General features: G+C 59.6%; 2 protein-coding genes and 1 non-coding gene across 3 annotated transcripts; 1 reads left to right on the forward strand and 2 right to left on the reverse strand.

The window, feature by feature from the left end:
* Positions 1–3,987: 3,987 nt before the first annotated feature.
* On the reverse strand, positions 3,988–6,544 carry Kiss1r (KISS1 receptor). Its single transcript, XM_076859263.2, has 5 exons — positions 6,301–6,544; positions 5,545–5,669; positions 5,063–5,198; positions 4,550–4,782; positions 3,988–4,422 (listed from the first exon to the last, which is right to left on the reverse strand). The coding sequence occupies exons 1-5, from the start codon at positions 6,542–6,544 to the stop codon at positions 3,988–3,990; spliced, it is 1,173 nt and encodes a 390-aa protein (XP_076715378.1).
* Positions 6,545–9,148: 2,604 nt separating this feature from the next.
* On the forward strand, positions 9,149–17,307 carry R3hdm4 (R3H domain containing 4). The gene is made up of 8 exons (XM_076852515.2): positions 9,149–9,259; positions 13,692–13,846; positions 14,197–14,321; positions 14,726–14,849; positions 14,988–15,073; positions 15,549–15,634; positions 15,772–15,827; positions 16,772–17,307. Exons 1-8 carry the CDS (start codon positions 9,186–9,188, stop codon positions 16,873–16,875), a joined length of 810 nt encoding a protein of 269 aa, XP_076708630.2. The 5' UTR covers positions 9,149–9,185; the 3' UTR covers positions 16,876–17,307.
* Positions 17,308–19,180: 1,873 nt separating this feature from the next.
* LOC143384447 (U6 spliceosomal RNA) lies at positions 19,181–19,287 on the reverse strand. The gene has a single exon (XR_013089331.1). It is a non-coding gene; the product is annotated as a U6 spliceosomal RNA (small nuclear RNA).
* Between the last annotated feature and the right edge of the window lie 68 nt (positions 19,288–19,355).

Genomic DNA, 19,355 nt, shown 5'->3' on the forward strand with positions numbered 1-19,355 from the left:
AAAGGGAAGGGGAACAGAGCCACGGGACGCCCCGCCCTCTGCCTAGGGACAGTGGGCAAAGTGCGCGTCGCGGCCCCGAGCGCAGAGAGCTCTGAGGGCGAGGCGGGGCTCTGAGAGCGACTGAGGTGGAGGGACGGGGTTGGGCTCGGCTCCAGCCCCGGGTGTGCTGTAGCTGGGGGACCCCAAACCACCCGAGTCCGCGAGCTTTCCCCATGTTACCTGGCAATGGGCATGGACCTACCCGCCCCGGAGTTGCACCTTCGCCCCTTAGGCTGAGCCGTCGGCGACTGTAACTTCACCCTAGAGCGTTGGTTTCCCCGTCTGCGTGTGAAACGGGGTTGGAGACCCGGGAAGGAGCGAGCTGCGGTGACCCGGACGAGAGTCGAGACCTGCGGGGTCGCACGGAGGGCGCCCGCCCGCGGGCAACCTGGCCCGGAGGCGGGACGCCAGGTCCTGGAGCTGCGAGCAGCGATCCCGTGCGCCCCGCCGCAGGCCTCGGAGCCCAGCGGGCAGCTGGCCGGGACCCGCACCTGGGGATCGGCGCCCTTCCCCTCCCGGCTCGGGCGGGGCCCGTGGCCAGGCGCTCGCCCTGCCGGCCTGGCCCCACCGAACTGCGCCCCGGCCCGGGGAGGGCGAGCGGGAAACACTCCCGGGAAGGGTGCGAGCCGCCCCCCGCGTCGCAGTTTCTGCCCCTGTAGGAACCCCTGTTAACTCAGCCCGCCGCTGAAGGAGGAGGCAGCATGGGGGGTTGGTTACCCGAAGGTCAGGAGGGGAAGCTGCTTCCCCCAGCTGGGTGCAGCATCCCCCGGCTAGGGGCCCGGAGGGCGAGGGGCTGCAGCAGCCACAGCTGCCTGCTGGGAGGGGGCTCCTATTTTTAGCCCGGGAGGGAGCTGGGAATTTACACCCAGACTTGCTGGCTCCCGTGTATCCTGGGATGCCCAGTGATGGGGGAGGGGGACCTGGCAGCCAAGGGAGAGTGTGAATTTAGGTCAATGCAAGCCATGAAGTGGGTACCCCAGCCCTACAAGATTTGGACAGACCATTTCGTGGGGCCCCTATGAGTCTGGGACACCCCCCAAAGCTTTAGCCTGATACCCACCCAATCCTGGTCACTCATTCTATTCTCACTCTCTATTTAGGGGTGGATCTTACAAATTCACCCAGGCCTGGTTCTCAAGCTTCTCCAAGTTAAACCAGAAGTGCCCACCTCCCCACATGTATTCCTTCTCAAGCAAGTTTGCACCTCTGTGCCTTTGCCCTGGCCCCTGCCTGGCCTGCCCTTCCCCAGAGGGCCCCTTGGCCTGTGTTCATATTGGCGACCTCCTCAGGTTCCTGCTCTGGCCTCTCTTCACACCCCCACCATGCCTCAGATCTTCATTGAAGCCTTTTTCTATTTTGAAATAGCTATTTGTTTAACCCCTGTATCTGGCCTCCAGTAGGGCCCTCAAGCCCCGAGGACTACGATGTCAGATGAAGTTGGTTAAATGTTACCTCTCTGGCTTGCTCTTCCCCCAGGACTTTCAGTGTGTGTCTGCACAGGGGACTCCAAAATGATCATTTTTAAAATCTGAAGGAGACTGTTGGCCCTCACCTCAAAGCCCGACCCCCCATTGCCATCCATACATATTTGGATACTGAATTTATTGACATTAGGCAGAGAAGCCAGGGTCCACAAAATGTTTGCTTATTTATTTACTTTTATAAAAAATATCTCTGAATCATCAATAGATATTTGTTTTATTCGTTTATATGTGGTGCTGAGAATCGAACCCAGTGCCTCGAATCTGCTAGGCAAGTGCTCTACCCCTGCACTACAAACCCAGCCCACTATTTACTTTTATTTAATAAGGAGGCTTTAGGGATGCGGCTCATTGGTAGAATACTTGCCGCCCATGGCTCTGGGTTCAATGCCCAGCACAGTTAAAAAGTAAAAAAGGAAATACCCCTGAACATAATAATGTAGGCTACATTCATAATGAATCCAGCCCGAATTGTTTTCAACATCTTTTCACGGACAGGACCCTCAAAACAAGTGCCTAGGACATGGGAAATGCATGATGTGACTGTGTTTGTCCCTTTTCACAGCGGGTACATTTCCTGCTGGGGTTCCGGGTTGGGTGCGAATGAGCGACCCCTGGGCGTCCAGCAATCATTTGTGGGGTGAAAAGAGCGAGATGGATTCGTGAGACACGCGCGCCACTACCTGGGCGCCGGCGGGGCTGCTGCCTAATACCTACTGGGCGAGGCTTCGTACGAGAGGGTGGAGCCCTGTCGGGGGCCGCTAGGTGGCGCCGTCTTACCTTAGAAAATGGGATTCCCAGGTTGGACTTGGGGAAACTGAGGCCCACAAACCATTTCTCCTCTACTTTTCTTTTGCTTTATTTTTGTAGTACTGGCAATGGAACCCAGGTCCTTGAACATGCTAGGCCAGTGCTCTATCACTAAGGTACATCACCAGCTCTTTTGAGACAGAGTCTTCCTAATTTGCTGGAATTTGTGATCCTCATCCCTTCTCGGTTACTGGGATCGCGGTATGTATCACCACCATGGCTTTTTAAAACTTTTTTATTTTGAGAGAATTATAAATTCACATGCATTCCTAAGACATCATGCAGCGAGATCTAGTGTAAGCTTACCAAGCGTTCCTAGTAACATCTGGCAAAACTATAATCCAGTATCACATTATGACATTGACATCAATATAATCCACTATCTTATTCAGATTTTCCATTTTACAAGGGTGTATGTGTGACTCTGTAAAGATGTATCACCCATTTATCCCCCTGTCAAGTTCAGGGTTCTCCCCCGCCCCCCGGAAATCCCTGACCCCATTTCCCATGTTCTGTCCTTTCAAGAGTTATTAGATCATGGAATCCTGCATCTTGTGTGCTTGGAGTATGCTTTCTTCACTCAGCGCTCTGTTCATGGAGGTCCAGCCTGTGGCCCATGTCAGCACTGTCCTTGCCCTGTGGCCTCTGTGTGAACAAGGCACTGTTTGCATACAGGCCACTAACTGGAGGACATCCGACTGTTTCCAGTTTGAGGCTCTCACAAATAAAACTATGAGGATTGGGGGACCCACTTCTGTGAGGACTTGGGTCTTGTTTCTCTGTGATGGGTACCTGAGCTCCCTGCTGGTGGGTGCACCTGTGTTTATTCTCACAGGAAATTCCTGCAGCTCCCTGTGCACATACCACAACACACTTGGTGTTCAGGCCTACTGTGTACTGGGTCTTGGAGACACAGTGGGAAGCAGGTCACACAGGAACCCAGTGGGTTCAGCCCAAGAGGATCAGACCCATAGTGGCATCAGCACTGATTAAGCCTAGGGGGTGCACCTGACCCAAAATGAATTATTTTGGGAGGCCTGGAGCCCTGAGGGTGCTTGTTCTGCGGGGTGACTGAGCTCTGCAGCTCCCACAAAGAACCAGGGCTCTCCCTGCCTTTATGAGTGGGAGTTGTGGGGCTCCTGAATTGACAATCCTGGTTTCCTTCCGGAAGTTTCTGCCAAAGAAGCCTGCCATGCAGGGAGGAGGCCCAAGCAGCCAGATGAGGAGTACTTGCCCCGGTCTGCCAGAAGACCAAGCACCCCCGAGCTTCCAGGTCTGCCCAGAGTCTTCCGCTGAGCCTATTTCACATGTTTCCAAGATGCACACTGTTTTCACATTTTAATATCACTAAAGTTGAATGGCTCTTACATGTCACAGTCAGCCACATGATAGGGTGTGAAAACATCTGACCCTTTGTGGAAAGATGGAGAAACTACCACTGTTAGCACATCCTCAGTCGCAGGAATAACAAGCCACAGTTGGAGTATCATAGGCAGACCTATGGGAAGGTAGCGACATTTTCACCAATTATCTGGGATGAGGATAAAAATATTAATAATAGAATATTCGCTGCTGCTGAAGCACACCCTGCTCCAGAGGGGCCACGCGAATCCCAGCGAGTGAAGGAAGTGGCTCAGAGAAGGAGCAGTGTGCTCCCCTAGTCTGCACAGCCCCTCCCTGCTGCCCCACTGCTCCTGGGTTTTGGCGTCCTGGTGGGGGCTGGGCGTGCAGCCAAGCAGTGCAGCTCCATGTTGGGGGCCTGGAGATCCGAGGGTACAGGCCCACGGGGCCCGCGTTGGCGTCGAGGAGCACAAGGGCACACGCGTCGGAAGGCCTGTCGGAAGTGAGAACCCAGGAAGGCATAGAGCACCGGGTTCAGCGCCGAGTTGCTGTAGGACATGCAGTGTGCCCAGATCTTGAGCGCGTAGGCGGCATAGCTGCGGGGGTGCCAGGCGCCCGTGGGGCCCAGCGCCTGCAGCACCAGAAATAACTGGATGGGACCCCAGCAAGCAGCAAAGAGCAGAACCACCGCCGCCACCAGCCTGGAGACCTTGGCGCGCACAGCTCCCGCCCGCTCAGCCAGCAGCTGACCCTGAGGGCGGGGAGCTGGTTAGAGGAAAGGACTGGGCTAACCCCTCAGAGATCCCCCACCCGACCTCCTGGGTTCAAGTTCCCCCAGCTCGCCTCGCGCGCCGCCGCCACCCAGCTCCATCGCGCACCTGCAGGGTGCCATCGGTGGGCGCTGGTCGCACGGCGGCCCGGCCCAGGTGGCGCAGCATGGCCCCGTAGCAGGCGCAGGTCGCGAGCAGGGGCAATAGGTAGAGAGCAAGCAGATTGTAGAGTGCAAAGGCGCGCTCAAGAGTGCGGCTGGGAAAGGCCTCGCTGCAGTAGGTGCGTGGTCCCGGCGACAGGCGATGTAGGGCGAGCACCGGCGCAGATACTGCCGCAGAGCCTGTGCCACAGGCGGGGAAGAAGACCAGCCCCTGGGAGGAGGGGCGCGGCGGCTCGGGCTCCCGCCCCCTTTCCCCAGGTGTCTTCAGGTGTTGCGTTCACTGAAGGCCGACTAAGGGCCGATCGAGCCTTCCAGACCCTGGGTGTCCCTCTTTCAGGTAGACCCGGTGGGCTCGCATTTCAGATGCCCAACAGAGGCCAAGAGGGGGAAGGAGGGTCCTGGATAACCCGGGCATGCATACATTTCCCCCGCCCCTGCTCGCACCCCTTATGGCACTCACCCACCCAGATGCTGAGGCTCACGACCAGGGCCAGGCGAGGCGTGCGCCGATGGAGGGCACGCAGCGGGAAGACCGTCACGTACCAGCGGTCCACGCTCATAGCAGTCAGAGTGGCGCAAGTGGCCTGCACAGAGACCTGGAAAAGCCGGGAGTCAGGCATGTGCCCTAACCTTCGGTCCTGCCTGTCTCCCCACGTGAGTGGGAACTAGGAGAGGAGAGATGCTGAGCGACGGGGAGTGAGGGAGCCACTGGGGAGTTGCCTGATAACCCAAGTCTGAACCCCGATGGTGGGGAAACCGACAGGGAGCTGCAGAGGCCAGCTGCCACACCCCAACCACTTGTTCCTCCACCCCATGACTCCAGGACCTCCTCCTGCTGTTCCGCTGCACCCCTCCGCGCCCAGGCCCGCTCACTCCCACTCACTCGGGTGCACTGCAGGCTGCCCACCTCCCGTGGTTGTGCAAACCCTCCACCCAGAGCACCTGCTGAATGTAGTTGACGAACTTGCACATGAAGTCGCCCAGGACCCAGGCAGGCAACGGGTAGAGCAGGGCCGTGAAGGGCACGCAGCACAGCAAGAAAGTCACATCGGTGGCTGCCAGGTTGGCTGGGGGCCAGGGAGGAGTGGACACTAGTCTCGGGGCTCAGCTTCTTGACTCAGCCCCTGGCCCCCAACCTTATCCAAGGACCCCCCACATCGTTATCTGGAGATATTGGGGTGCTCTCCGTTCCCAGAACGGGCGCGTGGTCATTCTGGCGGGAAACATTCTGCTCTCCTCCGAGCAGGCCTTTGCCCCTGTTTCCTAGTCTCCAAATTGGAGACAGTGGTGTAGCCCCCAAAGCCACCATAGTAGGAACCCTGGGCACACACCTGTGCCAGGTAGTGCACCCCTGAGGAGAGGTCGCGAACAGACCGCAGGCTCAGCCCCTCCTTTACTTTGGAAAGACACCAGGCAGCGGAACAATGTGACTTCCGCCAGCGGCAAGGCTCTCTCGAGATCACTGCTCAACGCCCCCTTTAATTTCTCAGCCCACAGGGGAACTGCAATTCTGGAGTTTGTTCAGCTTAAAGTCCAGGGACCCAAGGGAAAGGACGCCAGGGAGGTGGGGTCCCTGCAGAAAGAAGCTGGGTCTGTAACGCAGCCAACGCGCCTCTGGGGGCGCCCCTGGCCACTCGGCCCTAACAGCGAGCGACCTGGGGACCTGTGGGCAGGCACCCAGCGGCGCCAGACACTCACCGATGTAGAAGTTAGTCACCGTACGCATCTGCTTGTGGCGGCAGATTACGTAGATGACCAACGAGTTCCCCACCAGGCCAAGCAACATCAGTGCAGCAAAGAAGAGCGGCACGAGCCAGGCGTCCAGGAGCCACGGCGCAGGGGTCAGGCCGTCTGAGGTGTTGACACCGCAGCCCGGGCAGCCCGACGCATTGGCCGGCGCCCACCACGATTCATTGGGCCCCGACGTAGCCGCGACGCTCATGCCTCACGGTCCTCTTCCTCTCCACCGCCCGCGGGGGTGGCGTCCCGCGACTGCCGCGCGGACCCTCCTCTCGACTGGCGGCCTGCGGGGGCGCGCGCGCGGAATCCGGAATCAGGGAAGGGTCTCGGCTGGAGGCGCTAGTGCTAGTGGGCGGCTCCGCTGGGTTCGCCGGCTCCTGTGTTCTCAGCGCAGCTGCTGCACGTTTATACCCTGCACCCCCCACCTTGTCCCCGCCTTCGCTCCTCTCCTGCAGCCGCCCGTCTCCTTGCTCGTTCCACTGCGTGCGCGCCCACCATCCACCCGCGCAGCAACCTTCCCCCAGTGCCCTCCTGCCCGCGCACCGCCAGGGCTAGAGCGCTGGAGGGATGGGCTGAAGCACTGTGTTGGCGGTGGAGCCCGGGAAAGGAGGCTGTGTGGAGGCTGAAGGACCGACCTCACCCACAGGTAGACTCACCACCAGAGAGATTGGGGCTCCAGGAACCTGGGCCAAGCTGACTGTGACCCAGCTTTCAGGAGAAGCCTGGATGGGGGTGAGAGGGTTTGTCCACAGGAGATTAGGAGCCATGGAAGTTTTGGGGCAGGTGAGGGATATGCCAGATCTGACTGGTTTCTGATGTTGCAAATCGGATCTTATTGACTGTCTTCTCCCACCCGTCTGGCAGCAGTTGCCTAAGAGCTGCTGGGACTTAGGTGTTCTTTTCCAATGGCAACAGGAACCAGGTGGAGGGCACTTTACAAAGGCAGCAATCATGACCCCAAATCCCACAAATGTCCACAGAAATTTACCCAGGACTCCATCAATGTCTTGGGTTTCTGGGATGTTCCAGCTACCATAGAGACAGACCAAAATGGGCAAAGCTCAATAGCTAGTTCTTTTTTTTTTTAATATTTATTTTTTAGTTTTCAGCGGACACAACATTTTTGTTTGTATGTGGTGCTGAGGATCGAACCTGGGCTGCACGCCTGCCAGGCGAGCGCGCTACCGCTTGAGCCACATCCCCAGCCCAATAGCTAGTTCTTGTACAGTGTGCATGATCCCCAGTACCCACAGGGAAGACCCACAAGGGGATCAAAGAATAAATATGTGGCTCATAAGTGCATCAAATATCTCCAGAAAGCTGAGCCTTGTGGATAACAGATGCTTTCCTGTTTCACCCTGTTACACCTTTAAAAATTATTTTTAACTAGGCGTAGTGCTGTTCACCTGTAATCCCAGCTATGAAGGAGGCCAAGGCACAAGTTTGAGGTCAATTTAGTAAACCCTGCCTCAAAAAGAGTGTGGGTGTGGGTGTGGGTGTGTGCACAGGCTGGGGATGACCCAGGGCCTCATACATGCTAGGCAAACACTCTAACACTGAGCTACATCCCCAGTCCTCAAAAAATCGAAAACTTTAAAAAAGGGCTGGGAGTATAGGTCATAGGTCAGTCGTAGAGCTACATCTTTGGGTTCAATCCCGAGTACCACACAAAAAATTATTCTTGGTGATGGCTTGAAAAATCAGAAAAGGAAGTGCAATTCCTTTGAGGCAAAAATGAGAGAAGGGTTAGGATGAGGGGCTGAAGATACTAGGTGGTTGTGGGGGCCTGTTTGGGGAAAGCTGGCCTGGGAATGGTCCACCAGGGGACGGATGGCTGGTGATTCTGGAGTGTGGCAGCTCATGCACTGACTTTGGGGTCAGGGAGCTGGTGGTTTGGGGGCCAGGGAAGGTTGAGGAGGTACAGGACAGGTGTCCTGGGAGAAAGACCCCTCCTTCACATGCATTTATTAAGCAGCTTCCTCCTAGGAAATCCACCTTCTGGTGCCTGCCCCCTCCCAGTCCCTCCCCCTGGCGCCACCAGTTCTTTGGCCTGTTTCCACATTAATCTCCAGGAGGGCTCAGCGTAAGTGCTCTGTGAGACTTTCAGCAGATTCTCCTTTTTTTCTTATTCCCCCTAGCTCTTGGTTAAAGCAATCAGGTCTTTGTCCCACCCCATGTCCCCCTGGGCAGGACCTAACAAGGTCCTCTGCTCCCTGCACGTCTTAAGGATTGGAAGATGGACTCCAGGCTCTACAGCCATTGTCTTCTTACCCTGACACTCTCCCAGGGCTCCCTACTACCTCGGGACAAAACCCCCACAGACCCATCACCACAGGGTACGTGGCGCCCCTCCCCGCGACTCTGGATGCCCCGGGGCCTTCCCACTTCCAGAGTCACTTCTGCAGGCCACTGGTCCAGTCGCGGCCCTGACCCTCCCGGGTAGCGCCCCCCTAGGGGGTGGGCGTCTGGTCACTGCAGGTCTCCGCCGCGCACCACCGCGCGCAGTCCCCCGCGGGCCTCGGTCCAGGAAGAAAGCCCCAGAGGCGGAAGGCGTGTGGCCGGCGGCGTCCGCGTCTCAGAGACGGTAAACTGAGGTCGAGCCTGGGACCGGCATGGGCGCCCTGGACGCTGGGAGGCGGAGGCGGCGGGGAAGCTGGTGCGGCCCGTGTCGCCCCCTCGCCGCCCCCATCTCGGGAAGGAACCGCTCCCAGGCCCGGGCCCGCGGGGGACGAGGCTGTCCCCGCCCCGTGCCGCCCGCGACTCCGCCCCGGCCCGCCCCCCGCGGCCGTCACTTCCGCCCGGCCCGAGCAGGCCCGGCGGCGGCGTCCGCGGAGGCGCGAGCCATGGTCGCGCTGGAGAACCCGGAGGGCGGCCCGGAGGCGGCGGCGGGGGACGCCCCGGGCGGGCGGCCGATGCTGTGAGCGCCGGCGGGCGGGGGGGTCGGGCCCGCGGCTCCCGCGACCCCCTACGCTCCTGCTCCCCCCGGGCTCGGCCCCGCGCCCCCTGCCCTGCTGCCCGCCTCGGCTCCCCTGCTGGTCCCTGCTCCCTCCCCGCTTCTCTCCCTCGGGGCTCGGCGCCCCGTTCCCCGCTCCCCCCGCCCCTCCCCCTCCCCCCCCCCCCCCCCCCCCCCGGCTTACCCCCTTCCTTCAGCTCGCGTGCTCTCCCGTCCCTGCCCTTTGGTTCGCGGTTTACTCCTAGACGTGGCGGTCCTGTTGTCACCAGGTGCTAAGTCCCTGGACACACCTGCCCCGCTCGCTGGGTGTTTGCTGGGGGACACACCTTATGCCCGTACTTATTCCCGGAGCTGGGAGTTTGCCCCAGGGTCCTCTGCCTGCTTGGGCCCCGCTGAACCAGGTGGAGGCGAGTGCCGGGAAGGCTGCTGTGGGTGGGTGAGCTTTTGCCCACCTGCGCGGGTCTCGCTGGCGTCTGGGTGCTCACCTGTGTGGCGGGTTCTCTGCGCACCGTCGGGTTACCTGCTCCCACCTTCCTGGTCGACAGGCCTCGTGGTGGTTTCCCTCTGGGTAAATTCCCATATTAAGTGGGGATGGGGGCTTATTCTGCCCCCCAATAGGAGCCTATCCATCTGTCAGCAGAGTGCACCCGGACGCCTGCAGCGTAACCATGTGTGGTGGACTTTCCCAGGGCGCTGGACTCTGAAACAGGCCTCCTAGAAACCCGTGAAGTCTGCTGTGTGGTCCCCACTCTTCCCATCGGCGGGCCCTGTGTCAGCCTGGGTTCTGTCTCGGCCTCCTGCTGGTGTGGCCTCTCCACCTGGCTCAGCGCTTCTGTGCCCAGGTTTCCCTGTCTCTAAAGTGGGATAGTGACCGTGGCCTCTTCCAGGAGCCACTGGGGTTAGTGACCAGACACTCCAGAAGTGCCCAGCAAATGGGTGTATCCTTTCCGTGAATTTTATTTTCCCTCTGTGTGTGGAAGGACCCTGAGGTCCGGTGCCTGCTAGGCAAGTGCTCTACCACTGAGCCCCAGCCATTATGGTTTTTGGGGACAAGGTCTCAGTTACCCAGATTGACCTGGAATTTTTGATCCTCCTCCTTGGACTTTTGAGTAGCTGGGATTACCTGGACCGGCAACACCTGTGTTTAATGGTCGTACTAACGTCTTGATAGTGGGTATTACTTTTTTTTTTTTTTTTGGTCCTGGGGATTGAACTCAGGCACTCAACCACTGAGCCACATCCCAGCTCTACTTTGTATTTTATTTAGAGACAGGTTCTCACTGAGTTTCTTTTTTTTCTTTCTTTTTTTTTTTTTTTAGTTACACATGGACACAATATTTTTATTTTCTTTCTTTCTTTTATGTGGTGCTGAGGATCGAAACCCAGGGTCTCACGCGTGAGAGGGGAGCGCTGTACCACTGAGCCACAACCCCAGTCCTCACTGAGTTTCTTAACCCCTCACTTTTTGCTGAGGCTGGCTTTGAACTTGTGATCCTCCTGCCTCAGCCTCCCAGGCCTCTGGTGTTACAGGCCTGTGCCACTGCGCCCAACAGTGGACCTTACTTTTAAGTGGATTCCTCTCTGCGTCTCTCTTCCTTCTGCCACTACTGCTCTGTTGTTTTAAGGCTGTTGTTACTGTTGGCATCTCCTGGGGGCATTTGGGACCCAGAGAAGGCTTTTGCTTCCACTGGCTCCAGGCTCCTCTCCACGGATGTTTTTAAAACTGGGGTGTAGATACCTGCGGTGTAGATGGGTAAACTCCTGTGCATTTCAGGGACAGTCACGGTCCCTGGCTGGCCTGTGCCTACCTGCCTGGGGCTCTGCCCTGCAGCTGGTGCTGGGGCCTGTCACACCCGCTGAGTCACCTACACTTCCTGCTGGAGGAAGTGGTTCCTCCCCATGGGGGAAGGGTGGGTGCCAGGAAGGAGTGTTTCTGTCCAGGGCAGTGGCTGCCAGCAGGTCCCCTCACTGAATGCTGGAGCCAGGGAGGGGGATGGGTGCAGGTGTTTCTACAAACTCACCTGCTCCGGCACCTCACCTGTCTCCCTCTGGGTGCTGGTAATGCCCAGTGTACACGTGGGCTGAGGCTGCTGGGTCTAGGAGCCGCAGATACCACTCCAGGCTCTCAGTTTCCTCCTCTGCAGAGGGGTCTCCTTGAGGGGCTGGGGAAGCCCAGCAGCTGCCTCTGAGTGCGTGGACACCTTGCGGTGGGCTGGGGCAGGGACTCAGTGGCAGAACTCTTGCCTCAAAAGTAGGAGGCCCTGGGTTTGATCCTCAGCACCACATAAAAATAAACAAACAAAATAAAGGTATTGTGTCCACCTGCAACTAAGACAATATTAAAAAACAAAGAAAGGCGTGGTGAGCCCCACTGTGGGCCCCTGCTTGGGAATCAGTGAGGCCAGGGTCAGGCAGTGAACAGGCGAAACGGGCCAGCTGGGAAGGCAGAAGGGTTGATGAGCCAGGTGGGGACAGGCCGTTTCTCCAGGGAGTGGACATGGAAGAGAGGCTGGGCTTGTGCAGACGTCTGGGTAGACTCTCCTGGCCACACTGAGGCAGCCCTGGTGGGTGTCAGTGGCTGTGCCCCTCAATCAGAGCCCCAAGGGACCATGTTTATCTTTCCCTTTTTTTTTTTTTTTTATGGCTCTGGGCATTGAGCCAGGACACTGAACGTCCAGTTACCCCTCCAGTGCTCAGCTCGGCCCTCAGTGAGTCGCGGTGAGCCCTGGTCCCCATGGAACCAGGTCGGGCTGCCAGGTCTGCCACAGGCACGTGGGAGCAAGGGAAGGCCCAGGAGCCCTTGGCACCTTCAGGGAAAACCTGGCGGGTGAGGGGGAACAGGGAGGCTGTGGCCCAAGGCCAGCCCAGGCTCACGTCCACGTGTTGCTGGGGGCACTGGAGAGGCCTGCTTTCTGGGGCCTCAGAGCCCCCATCTGTGAAGTGGGGGTGACGCAGGTCTTGCTGCATGTTATCAGCCTTGACCAGCTGCCAGGGTGGGGCTTGGGGCTGGGCAGCGTTGCCCAGGACTGTGGCCTGGCTGCCCAGGGGCTCACTGGGTGCCAGCAAGCAGCCATGCTGAGGACTTGGTTTGCTGTGTCCTTGAAGCCGAGGGACTTGGGATGGCGACTGTACCTTGGCTGACTGAGATATGGGTGGGCTTGCCCCTTGGAGTGGCTGGTCAGGGGAAGGGAAGTAAGCCCAATGCGGAGGAAAGTCTAGGGAGCATCATCAGGAATGCTGCATGTGGAATGAGATCCCTGTCACAGGAGGAAACCAAGCAGTGTCCAGCCCCTCTTGACTGAATGCCCCTCCCAGACCCCAGGGGACTACAGGGACCTTTCTTACCCCACGGGCTAGAGTTCCAAAGAGCTGTGCCCATGTGTCCACCTGCCCTCTGCGCTTCACCAGAGGTCATTCTATAAGGAGCACAGACTGGATCCTGGGGGCCCAGTGGGCCCTGGCCTCACTCCTGACCCCACAGAAGTGTCCTATCCCAAAGGTCCTGGATTCTCCTGTGTTTGATCTGTGTCCTGGAGACTCTGGGTACTGGGGCTGGTGGGACTTGCTACTCCATCATGGAGTCCTGCTATTCTTTTGAGCACCCATGTGTGGCAGGTGGGGCTGTGAGTGAGGCCAGCTCTGCCCAGTCTGGGGACCAATGGCCATGGGGCCTGGGGCCCAGAGTGAGCAGGGGAGGTCAGAAGTGGTCAATCCTGGTCCCCTGGACCCCAGAGGCCACCCTTGGCAGGTGCAGGCGCCATGAAGTTCTGAGCCTGGGGCCTGGGGTGGGTCGGAGGCTGACCAAGCAGGCTGTGCTGCAGTGTCTTCTCACCCCAGAGGCCCCAGCGTCTCCCTGGACAGCTGCTGTATCTTCTGTGCCCCTGGGAGCCCCCTCAGGAGGCCTGGCCACCATAGCTCATCTGTTCTTGCAATTAGTGCCTCAAGAGGAGGGCCATTAGCTCCCAGGGTCACTCCTTGGCCCTGGCTCCTGGGAGTCACTCTGGGGCCATCGTAGGTGGGCCCTGGCATGGCCTTGAGCTCCTGGGAGCTGCTCCCTGGAATGCTTGCTGTCCAGGGTGGGGTACTGATGAAGTCAAGTTTCTCAGTGTCCAGAGGGGCTACATTCGGGTCCCAGAGGCTGTGGGCCTCCCTGGCCTGTAACTAGAATCAGGCAGGCTTGGGGTGAGGGGCTGCAGCTTTTCCTGGCCACCACGTGGCTTGGCCCTGGCCAGGCCTGCTTCCTGCCCGCTGTCCTGGTGCACTGGCTGCCTGTGTAGTGAGGACTGAGGGGCCCGGGGGACGGGGGCTGCTCACCCTGGGGGAGATGGGCAGGTGGTGGTGCAGTGGGTTCTGCCTGGGAGTTGCTGTGTTCCTGAGGGTTCCCTGCCTGCCACAGGCCCCTCCAGGGCTGCCTGCCCGCTCTGGCTGGCTCCCAGGTGAAGAGACTGCCTGCCTCCCGGCGGAAGCAGCACTTCATCAACCAGGCCGTGCGGAACTCAGACCTGGTGCCCAGGGCCAAGGGGCGCAAGAGCCGACAGCGCCTGCAGAACAGTGAGCAGGGGGCAGGGGCCTTCCAGGGGATGCCCAGCCTCAGATGGGAATGCTGTGCATGCTGCCCAGCCCTGAGCTCAGCACTGGGCCCTCAAAGCAGGAAGCAGAGCCAGACACAGACCCCTCACACCAGAGGATCAGGGCTGGGGCCGAGGGAGTTCTGGGCATTGGAGCTGGGGCTCTAAAGGGTGTGTAGGAGTTCCATAAGGCAGGGCTCTGGAGGCCGGATGGTCCTTGTACATTTGGGGAGAAACAGTGGGAGAATAGAGTGAAAGGCTGGGAAACAGGGAGGGTGGTCATGGCGTTCCTGAATGCCACTGTCAGCCCAGAGGCTGCCTCTCCCCACGCAGCCCAGCACCTCCTGACTCTGCTGGAGACGCATGGGGACCCGCCTGGCCTGGAGGACGTGGACCCGACGCCCTCTGCAGCGCCGGGCATCTTCGCAGAGGCCTGCAGCAACTCTACCTACGTGGAGGTGAGGCTGCGCCTGGGCACCCCGCCTGAGCCGCTGCATGGCAGAAGCGCCTCCTGCCCTGGGCTCTTGATGAGACCCCGCCGTTTCCCTCGCGGTTCTCAGACGGGCAGAGTCCCAGCCCTCTCCCAAGGCTCCCAGCATCCTGCCCACCTGCTCCTCATGCTGAAATTAAGGACTAGCTTGTGCAGTGCTGCCCCAGAGCAGGCGCCCGGGGGTGTCCTGGCAGTGGCTTCCCCTAGCTCTCAGCTCAGGCCCACACATCCGCGTGGGCAGTCCAGTGAACAGGCATCTGCAGAGGACTCCCCTGGTGCGTGGCCCTCGGTGCCCCTTTGCTGAGCAGGGAGACAGGCTCGAGGCCCTCAGTCGTCGCCGCGGTCTCAGGGCCAGCCTGCCTGCTCATCCAGGTCTGGAACGACTTCATGAACCGCTCCGGGGAGGAGCAGGAGCGGGTGCTCCGCTACCTGGAGGACGAGGGCCACAGCAGGGCCCGGAGGAGAGGGCCTGCCCGCGGGGAGGACCGGCGGAGAGGTGGGGCCTGGGTCCAGGGGGCGGGCCCTGGGGAGCTGGCGGAGGCAGGCCTCCCTGCGACCCCGCCCGTGGCGGAGGGGTGTGGCTTGTCGGGTGGGCGGGGCCTGCAGCTAGCCTCAGCACCCCTGGGCCCTGCAGAGGACCCTGCCTACACACCCCGGGAGTGCTTCCAGCGCATCAGCCGGCGCCTGCGAGCCGTCCTCAAGCGGAGCCGCATCCCCATGGTGAGTCTAGTGTCCAGTGCCGGCCTCCGGCCCAACCCCCTCCCTGGGCTGAGAATCAACCCAGGGCCTCACACAAGGCTGCCACTGAGCCACACCCGCAGACCCTCCCGGGACTTTTTATGGCCTTTTCTACATGAGTTTCTCGTTTGAGGATGGGGTGAAGGGAGGCCTGTGACCCAGGGCACGGAGGTGGTGGGAGGTGGTGGGATACTCCCGTGATCATCAACACTGCAGGACCCAGAGGTGGACAGGGTGCCTCTGGGAAGGAGGAGTTCACTAAGCAGGAGGCCTAGGCTGGACGGTGTGTCGATATGTAAGTGCCTGGTGTCTCTGGAGAGCAGGTGGCCTCATGAGTGTGTCAGACGCAGCATTTGAACCCAGGGCTTTGGGCTCTGACCTTCCAGTCTTGGGTGTTCTGGCCCTTGGGCAGCAGGGCCCCATGGTGGCTTGAGCTCTGGGCCCCATTTTTCCACAGGAGACACTGGAAACCTGGGAAGAACGACTGCTGGGATTCTTCTCTGTGTCCCCCCAGGCCGTGTACACAGCCATGCTGGACAACAGGTCAGGGTGGCGGGCAGCAGACTGAGTGCGTGCGTGCATGTGTTTGTGTGTGTGTGTGTGTGTGTGTGTGTGAGAGAGAGGGGGAGGGTGGTGAGTGGAACTCCTGCCCTGGCCACTCACTGCCCATGTGTCCATAGCTTCGAGAGGCTGCTGCTCCACGCTGTCTGCCAGTACATGGACCTCATCTCAGCCAGTGAGTGCCCAGTCCCCAACCCCACATGGTCAGCCAGGAAGCAGCCTGGGTGGCAGGAAGGTGTCCTGGGTGGGTGCCGCTCAACCAAAGGGTTGGCTCTAGGATGCTGCCTTCACTCACTCGTCAGAAATGCCCTGTGTGCCAGCCCCCTGCTGGATAGAGCTGGGCAAATGGTCAGACGTCCTCCATCCACACCCCCAGGGCAGGAGAGAGGGCCTGGCGGGGGTGTCCAAGCCTGGCTTCGAGGGACTGTGCACCCTGAAAGCGAGCCCAGCTTAGTCTGTGTCTATAGGCGCCCTCCCCAGGCCCAATGGGATGGTCTCAGGACAGCCCTTCCCTGGGAGGGGCACAGCAGGCCCTTGCCAGCCCCAGGTGCCCCTGGTGGTCCTGGCTTCCCACCCCTGTTTGCCTCCTGCCTGGAGTTGTTGCAGCGGTTTCCTGGCAACCCTGGACGGCCCCTCCCCTGTGCTCTCCTGGACTAAGCTCCCTTGTTCCCCAGTCTGAGGGTGGAGGGGCTTGATGGGTGGGGCCCTGCTCGGCAGGGGTCAAGCTGTGTCCAGGTCTTGGAGGAGAGGCCCTAGAGACCCAGGGCAAGGGAGAAGGGCTCCCAGACCCGCTCCAGGAGGGGCCAACCTGGTGTTCCAGGCCGGGAGACCCACAGGAGACCCACAGGAGACCCACAGGAGACCAAACACTCAGTGAGAGTGTCCACTTGGCCTTGAGCCCTGTGTGCTCAGTGTCTCCGCCTGAGAAACGGAGTTATTAACAGCGAATGCTGAAGTGGCCCAGGCAGAGGCACTCAGGGCAGGTCTCGTCCTTGTGAGTCCAGCCCGGGGCCCGGGGCTGTGGCATCCAGCCTGTAGCAGCCCGTGGCCCCTCCATCCACACTCTCCACATGCAGGGGCTGGAGTCCATTAATTCCCGCCTGCTTGTCACTGCCACAGGTGCGGACCTGGAGGGCAGGCGGCAGATGAAGGTCAGCAACCGGCACCTACAGTTCCTGCCTCCCGGCCTGCTTCTGTCTGCCTACCTGGAGCAGCACAGCTGATGGAGGCCACTCAGTGCCCACCTGCCACCTTGCCCAGCGCCAAGACATTGTGCCATCTGCTAAAATGCCTACCATGTTTTTAGAATTTGTCTTTAACAACTGCTGTCCCCGTGGGTGGCTCTCTCACCTTTGCCCTAACCGTCCTCTCTCCTTCAGATGAACATCGGGGCTTGAGCTGCCCAAACTGTCCCAACCCTGCAGTGCCCCACCCCTGACTTGTATTTGGGTAGGGAGTTCTGACCTGGGTACTTCCATGTTTCTTTGGTTATTAGCTTTCTTGGCCCAGTTTAAAGCTCAGATGAGGTAGGAGAGGCTGGGTTTTTATCACTTTTTATGAATTTGGCATGATTTGTTGTAGATTTTTAAATTTCCTTTTTGAAGAAAAACAAAAACACTTGTCCCACCTGGTAAATAGTGGGCTTGGTCACAGCTTTTGCTTGACTTTTCCTAGTTTTTAGCTCTTTGGTGGGGGGTGGGGGTGGGGGTGGGGGTGGGGTGGGGTGGGGTGGTTCTCTGCCCCTCACCCCAGGAGCATTTTCTGTGTGTGTGTGTGTGTGTGTGTGTGTGTGTGTACGTGTGTACGCATGTTTGGGCCCTGCACCCCAGGACACCGCTGCATCTCAAGGGCTGGTTTTATGCTTCCTGATATGTCTGTGTCGTGTCCCATCCCGCCCTCCCCTTTATACTAGGGATCCAGGACTTCCAGCCAGAAGCCGCTGTCCTCAGCTACCCCGTCCCTCCATGACCCAGCATCCTCTGCCCCAGCCCGGCTCTGGCCCAGGGCTCCAGAGTATCCTCATGTGGTGGGCCCTGCCCTCCTGTGTGCCTGTGCGTGGCTAGTTGTGCTTGGAGGACAGGGGAGTGTTTAATAAATTCCTGGTGCTCTGGCTGCAGGCTGAATGGTGTCTTTTAAGGTCCTGGTCAGAGGGTTCAGGCCTCATCCAGGCTCTGTGGTGAGACATACTGCCCGTGTTCTCTGAGACACCGCTAGCCGTCAGTGCTCTGCCATGCTGGCTGTGCCCACTGGTGCCAGCTGCGTGGCCTCAGGGAGTCACTGTATGCATGTCCTGCAGCTGCAGTGACGGAGAACTGTGGGTCCCAGAGTGTCTCCTCCCTGGGCCTGGGTCAGGTCAGGTGTGTGCCGGCAGCCGCCCCAGAGGCGGCCTCTCCTGGATCGGTGGCTGGTGGCTGCGTCACCTGCCTGCCTTGGCTCTGGCAGGCTCCTCCTGGTGTGTCTTCACGGGGTCCCCCTCTGCGTGTCTGGGTCTGAACGTACATGTTTGGCAGGGACACTGGCCACAGGAGTTGGGGCCTCTCACCACTACGGTTTAACCTGTGCTTCTCTAAGGACCCATTCCATCAAGGCACACCCTGCGCTGGTGGGGCTAGGACTTCCATATGCCTTTTGGGGGGGACCCAATTCAGCCTATTACAGCCCTTAATCCTGCCTCAGTTTCCCTGAGAAACGGGTCAGTACATGAAGTAGGTAACCGGTCCCTGTGAGGTAGCTTGCTCCTTTATGGAAGACCTCTTGCTTCTGGCTTCTGATTATAATCTAGCATTTCCCCCCAATTTCCTTTATTCTTTCTTTTGGGTACCAGGGGTTTAGTGGAGGGGTGCTTTACCACTGAGCCGCATCCCCAGTCCTTTCTATTACTTTGAGACAGCATCTTGCTATAGTCTGCGGGTGGGCTGCGCGCCAGGGTGCGGCCCGGGCTCCCGCCGATTCGGGGGCCTGCAGGACGCTGCACTTCTCCGGGGAGCTGCTCCCGCCGAGCTCTCCTTGCCGGACGGAGGGAGGCAGCGGGTCTGCGCCCAGGCTGGTCTGGGCCCTAGGTCTTCGCCGCTCGCCGGGGACGCCGGCCTTCTGCCCTGGCGGGGTGATCGACACCCCTGGTGTCCTGGAGGAGCTCCCACGGGGCTCCGGGAGCGCGCCCCTCGCCCGGGGCCTAGGGCAGGAAGCCGAGCCCGCGCCCACGCAGCTCGCAGGGCGAACCCTCCAGTAAAAGGTCGGAAGCGCCGGGGAACTAAGCCCCGGGCCAGCGCGGGCTGGAGCGCCGCAGCTCGGGCGGTTCTTCGCTGCCCTCCAGGCTTGGCCACACCCGGAGGGTCCTGCTGGAGGGTCCTGTTGAGATGAGGCTTGAGGGTGCAAGAGCTTCACTTTAAGAGGTCACCCGGCTTAACGGGTTCCCCATTGAGACCTCCAACGGAGCCTCGGTTCCCCACCGAGACAGAGAAGGAAAGGAAAGAGCTGAGACCGCCTGTAAGGGAGCTTCGGGTTCCCTGCCCCTGAACATCAGGCACCAAAAATATGGAACGCTTCACGAATTTGCGTGTCATCCTTGCGCAGGGGCCATGCTAATCTTCTCTGTATCGTTCCAATTTTAGTATATGTGCTGCCGAAGCGAGCACGGTCACAGCTCCCTCCATCTCGGTATTTACAGAGCAGATATGCAGACACTTTACAGTGAAGGTGAATG

The sequence above is a fragment of the Callospermophilus lateralis genome, chromosome 1 (assembly GCF_048772815.1).
Source record: "Callospermophilus lateralis isolate mCalLat2 chromosome 1, mCalLat2.hap1, whole genome shotgun sequence".
Lineage (NCBI taxonomy): Eukaryota > Metazoa > Chordata > Mammalia > Rodentia > Sciuridae > Callospermophilus > Callospermophilus lateralis.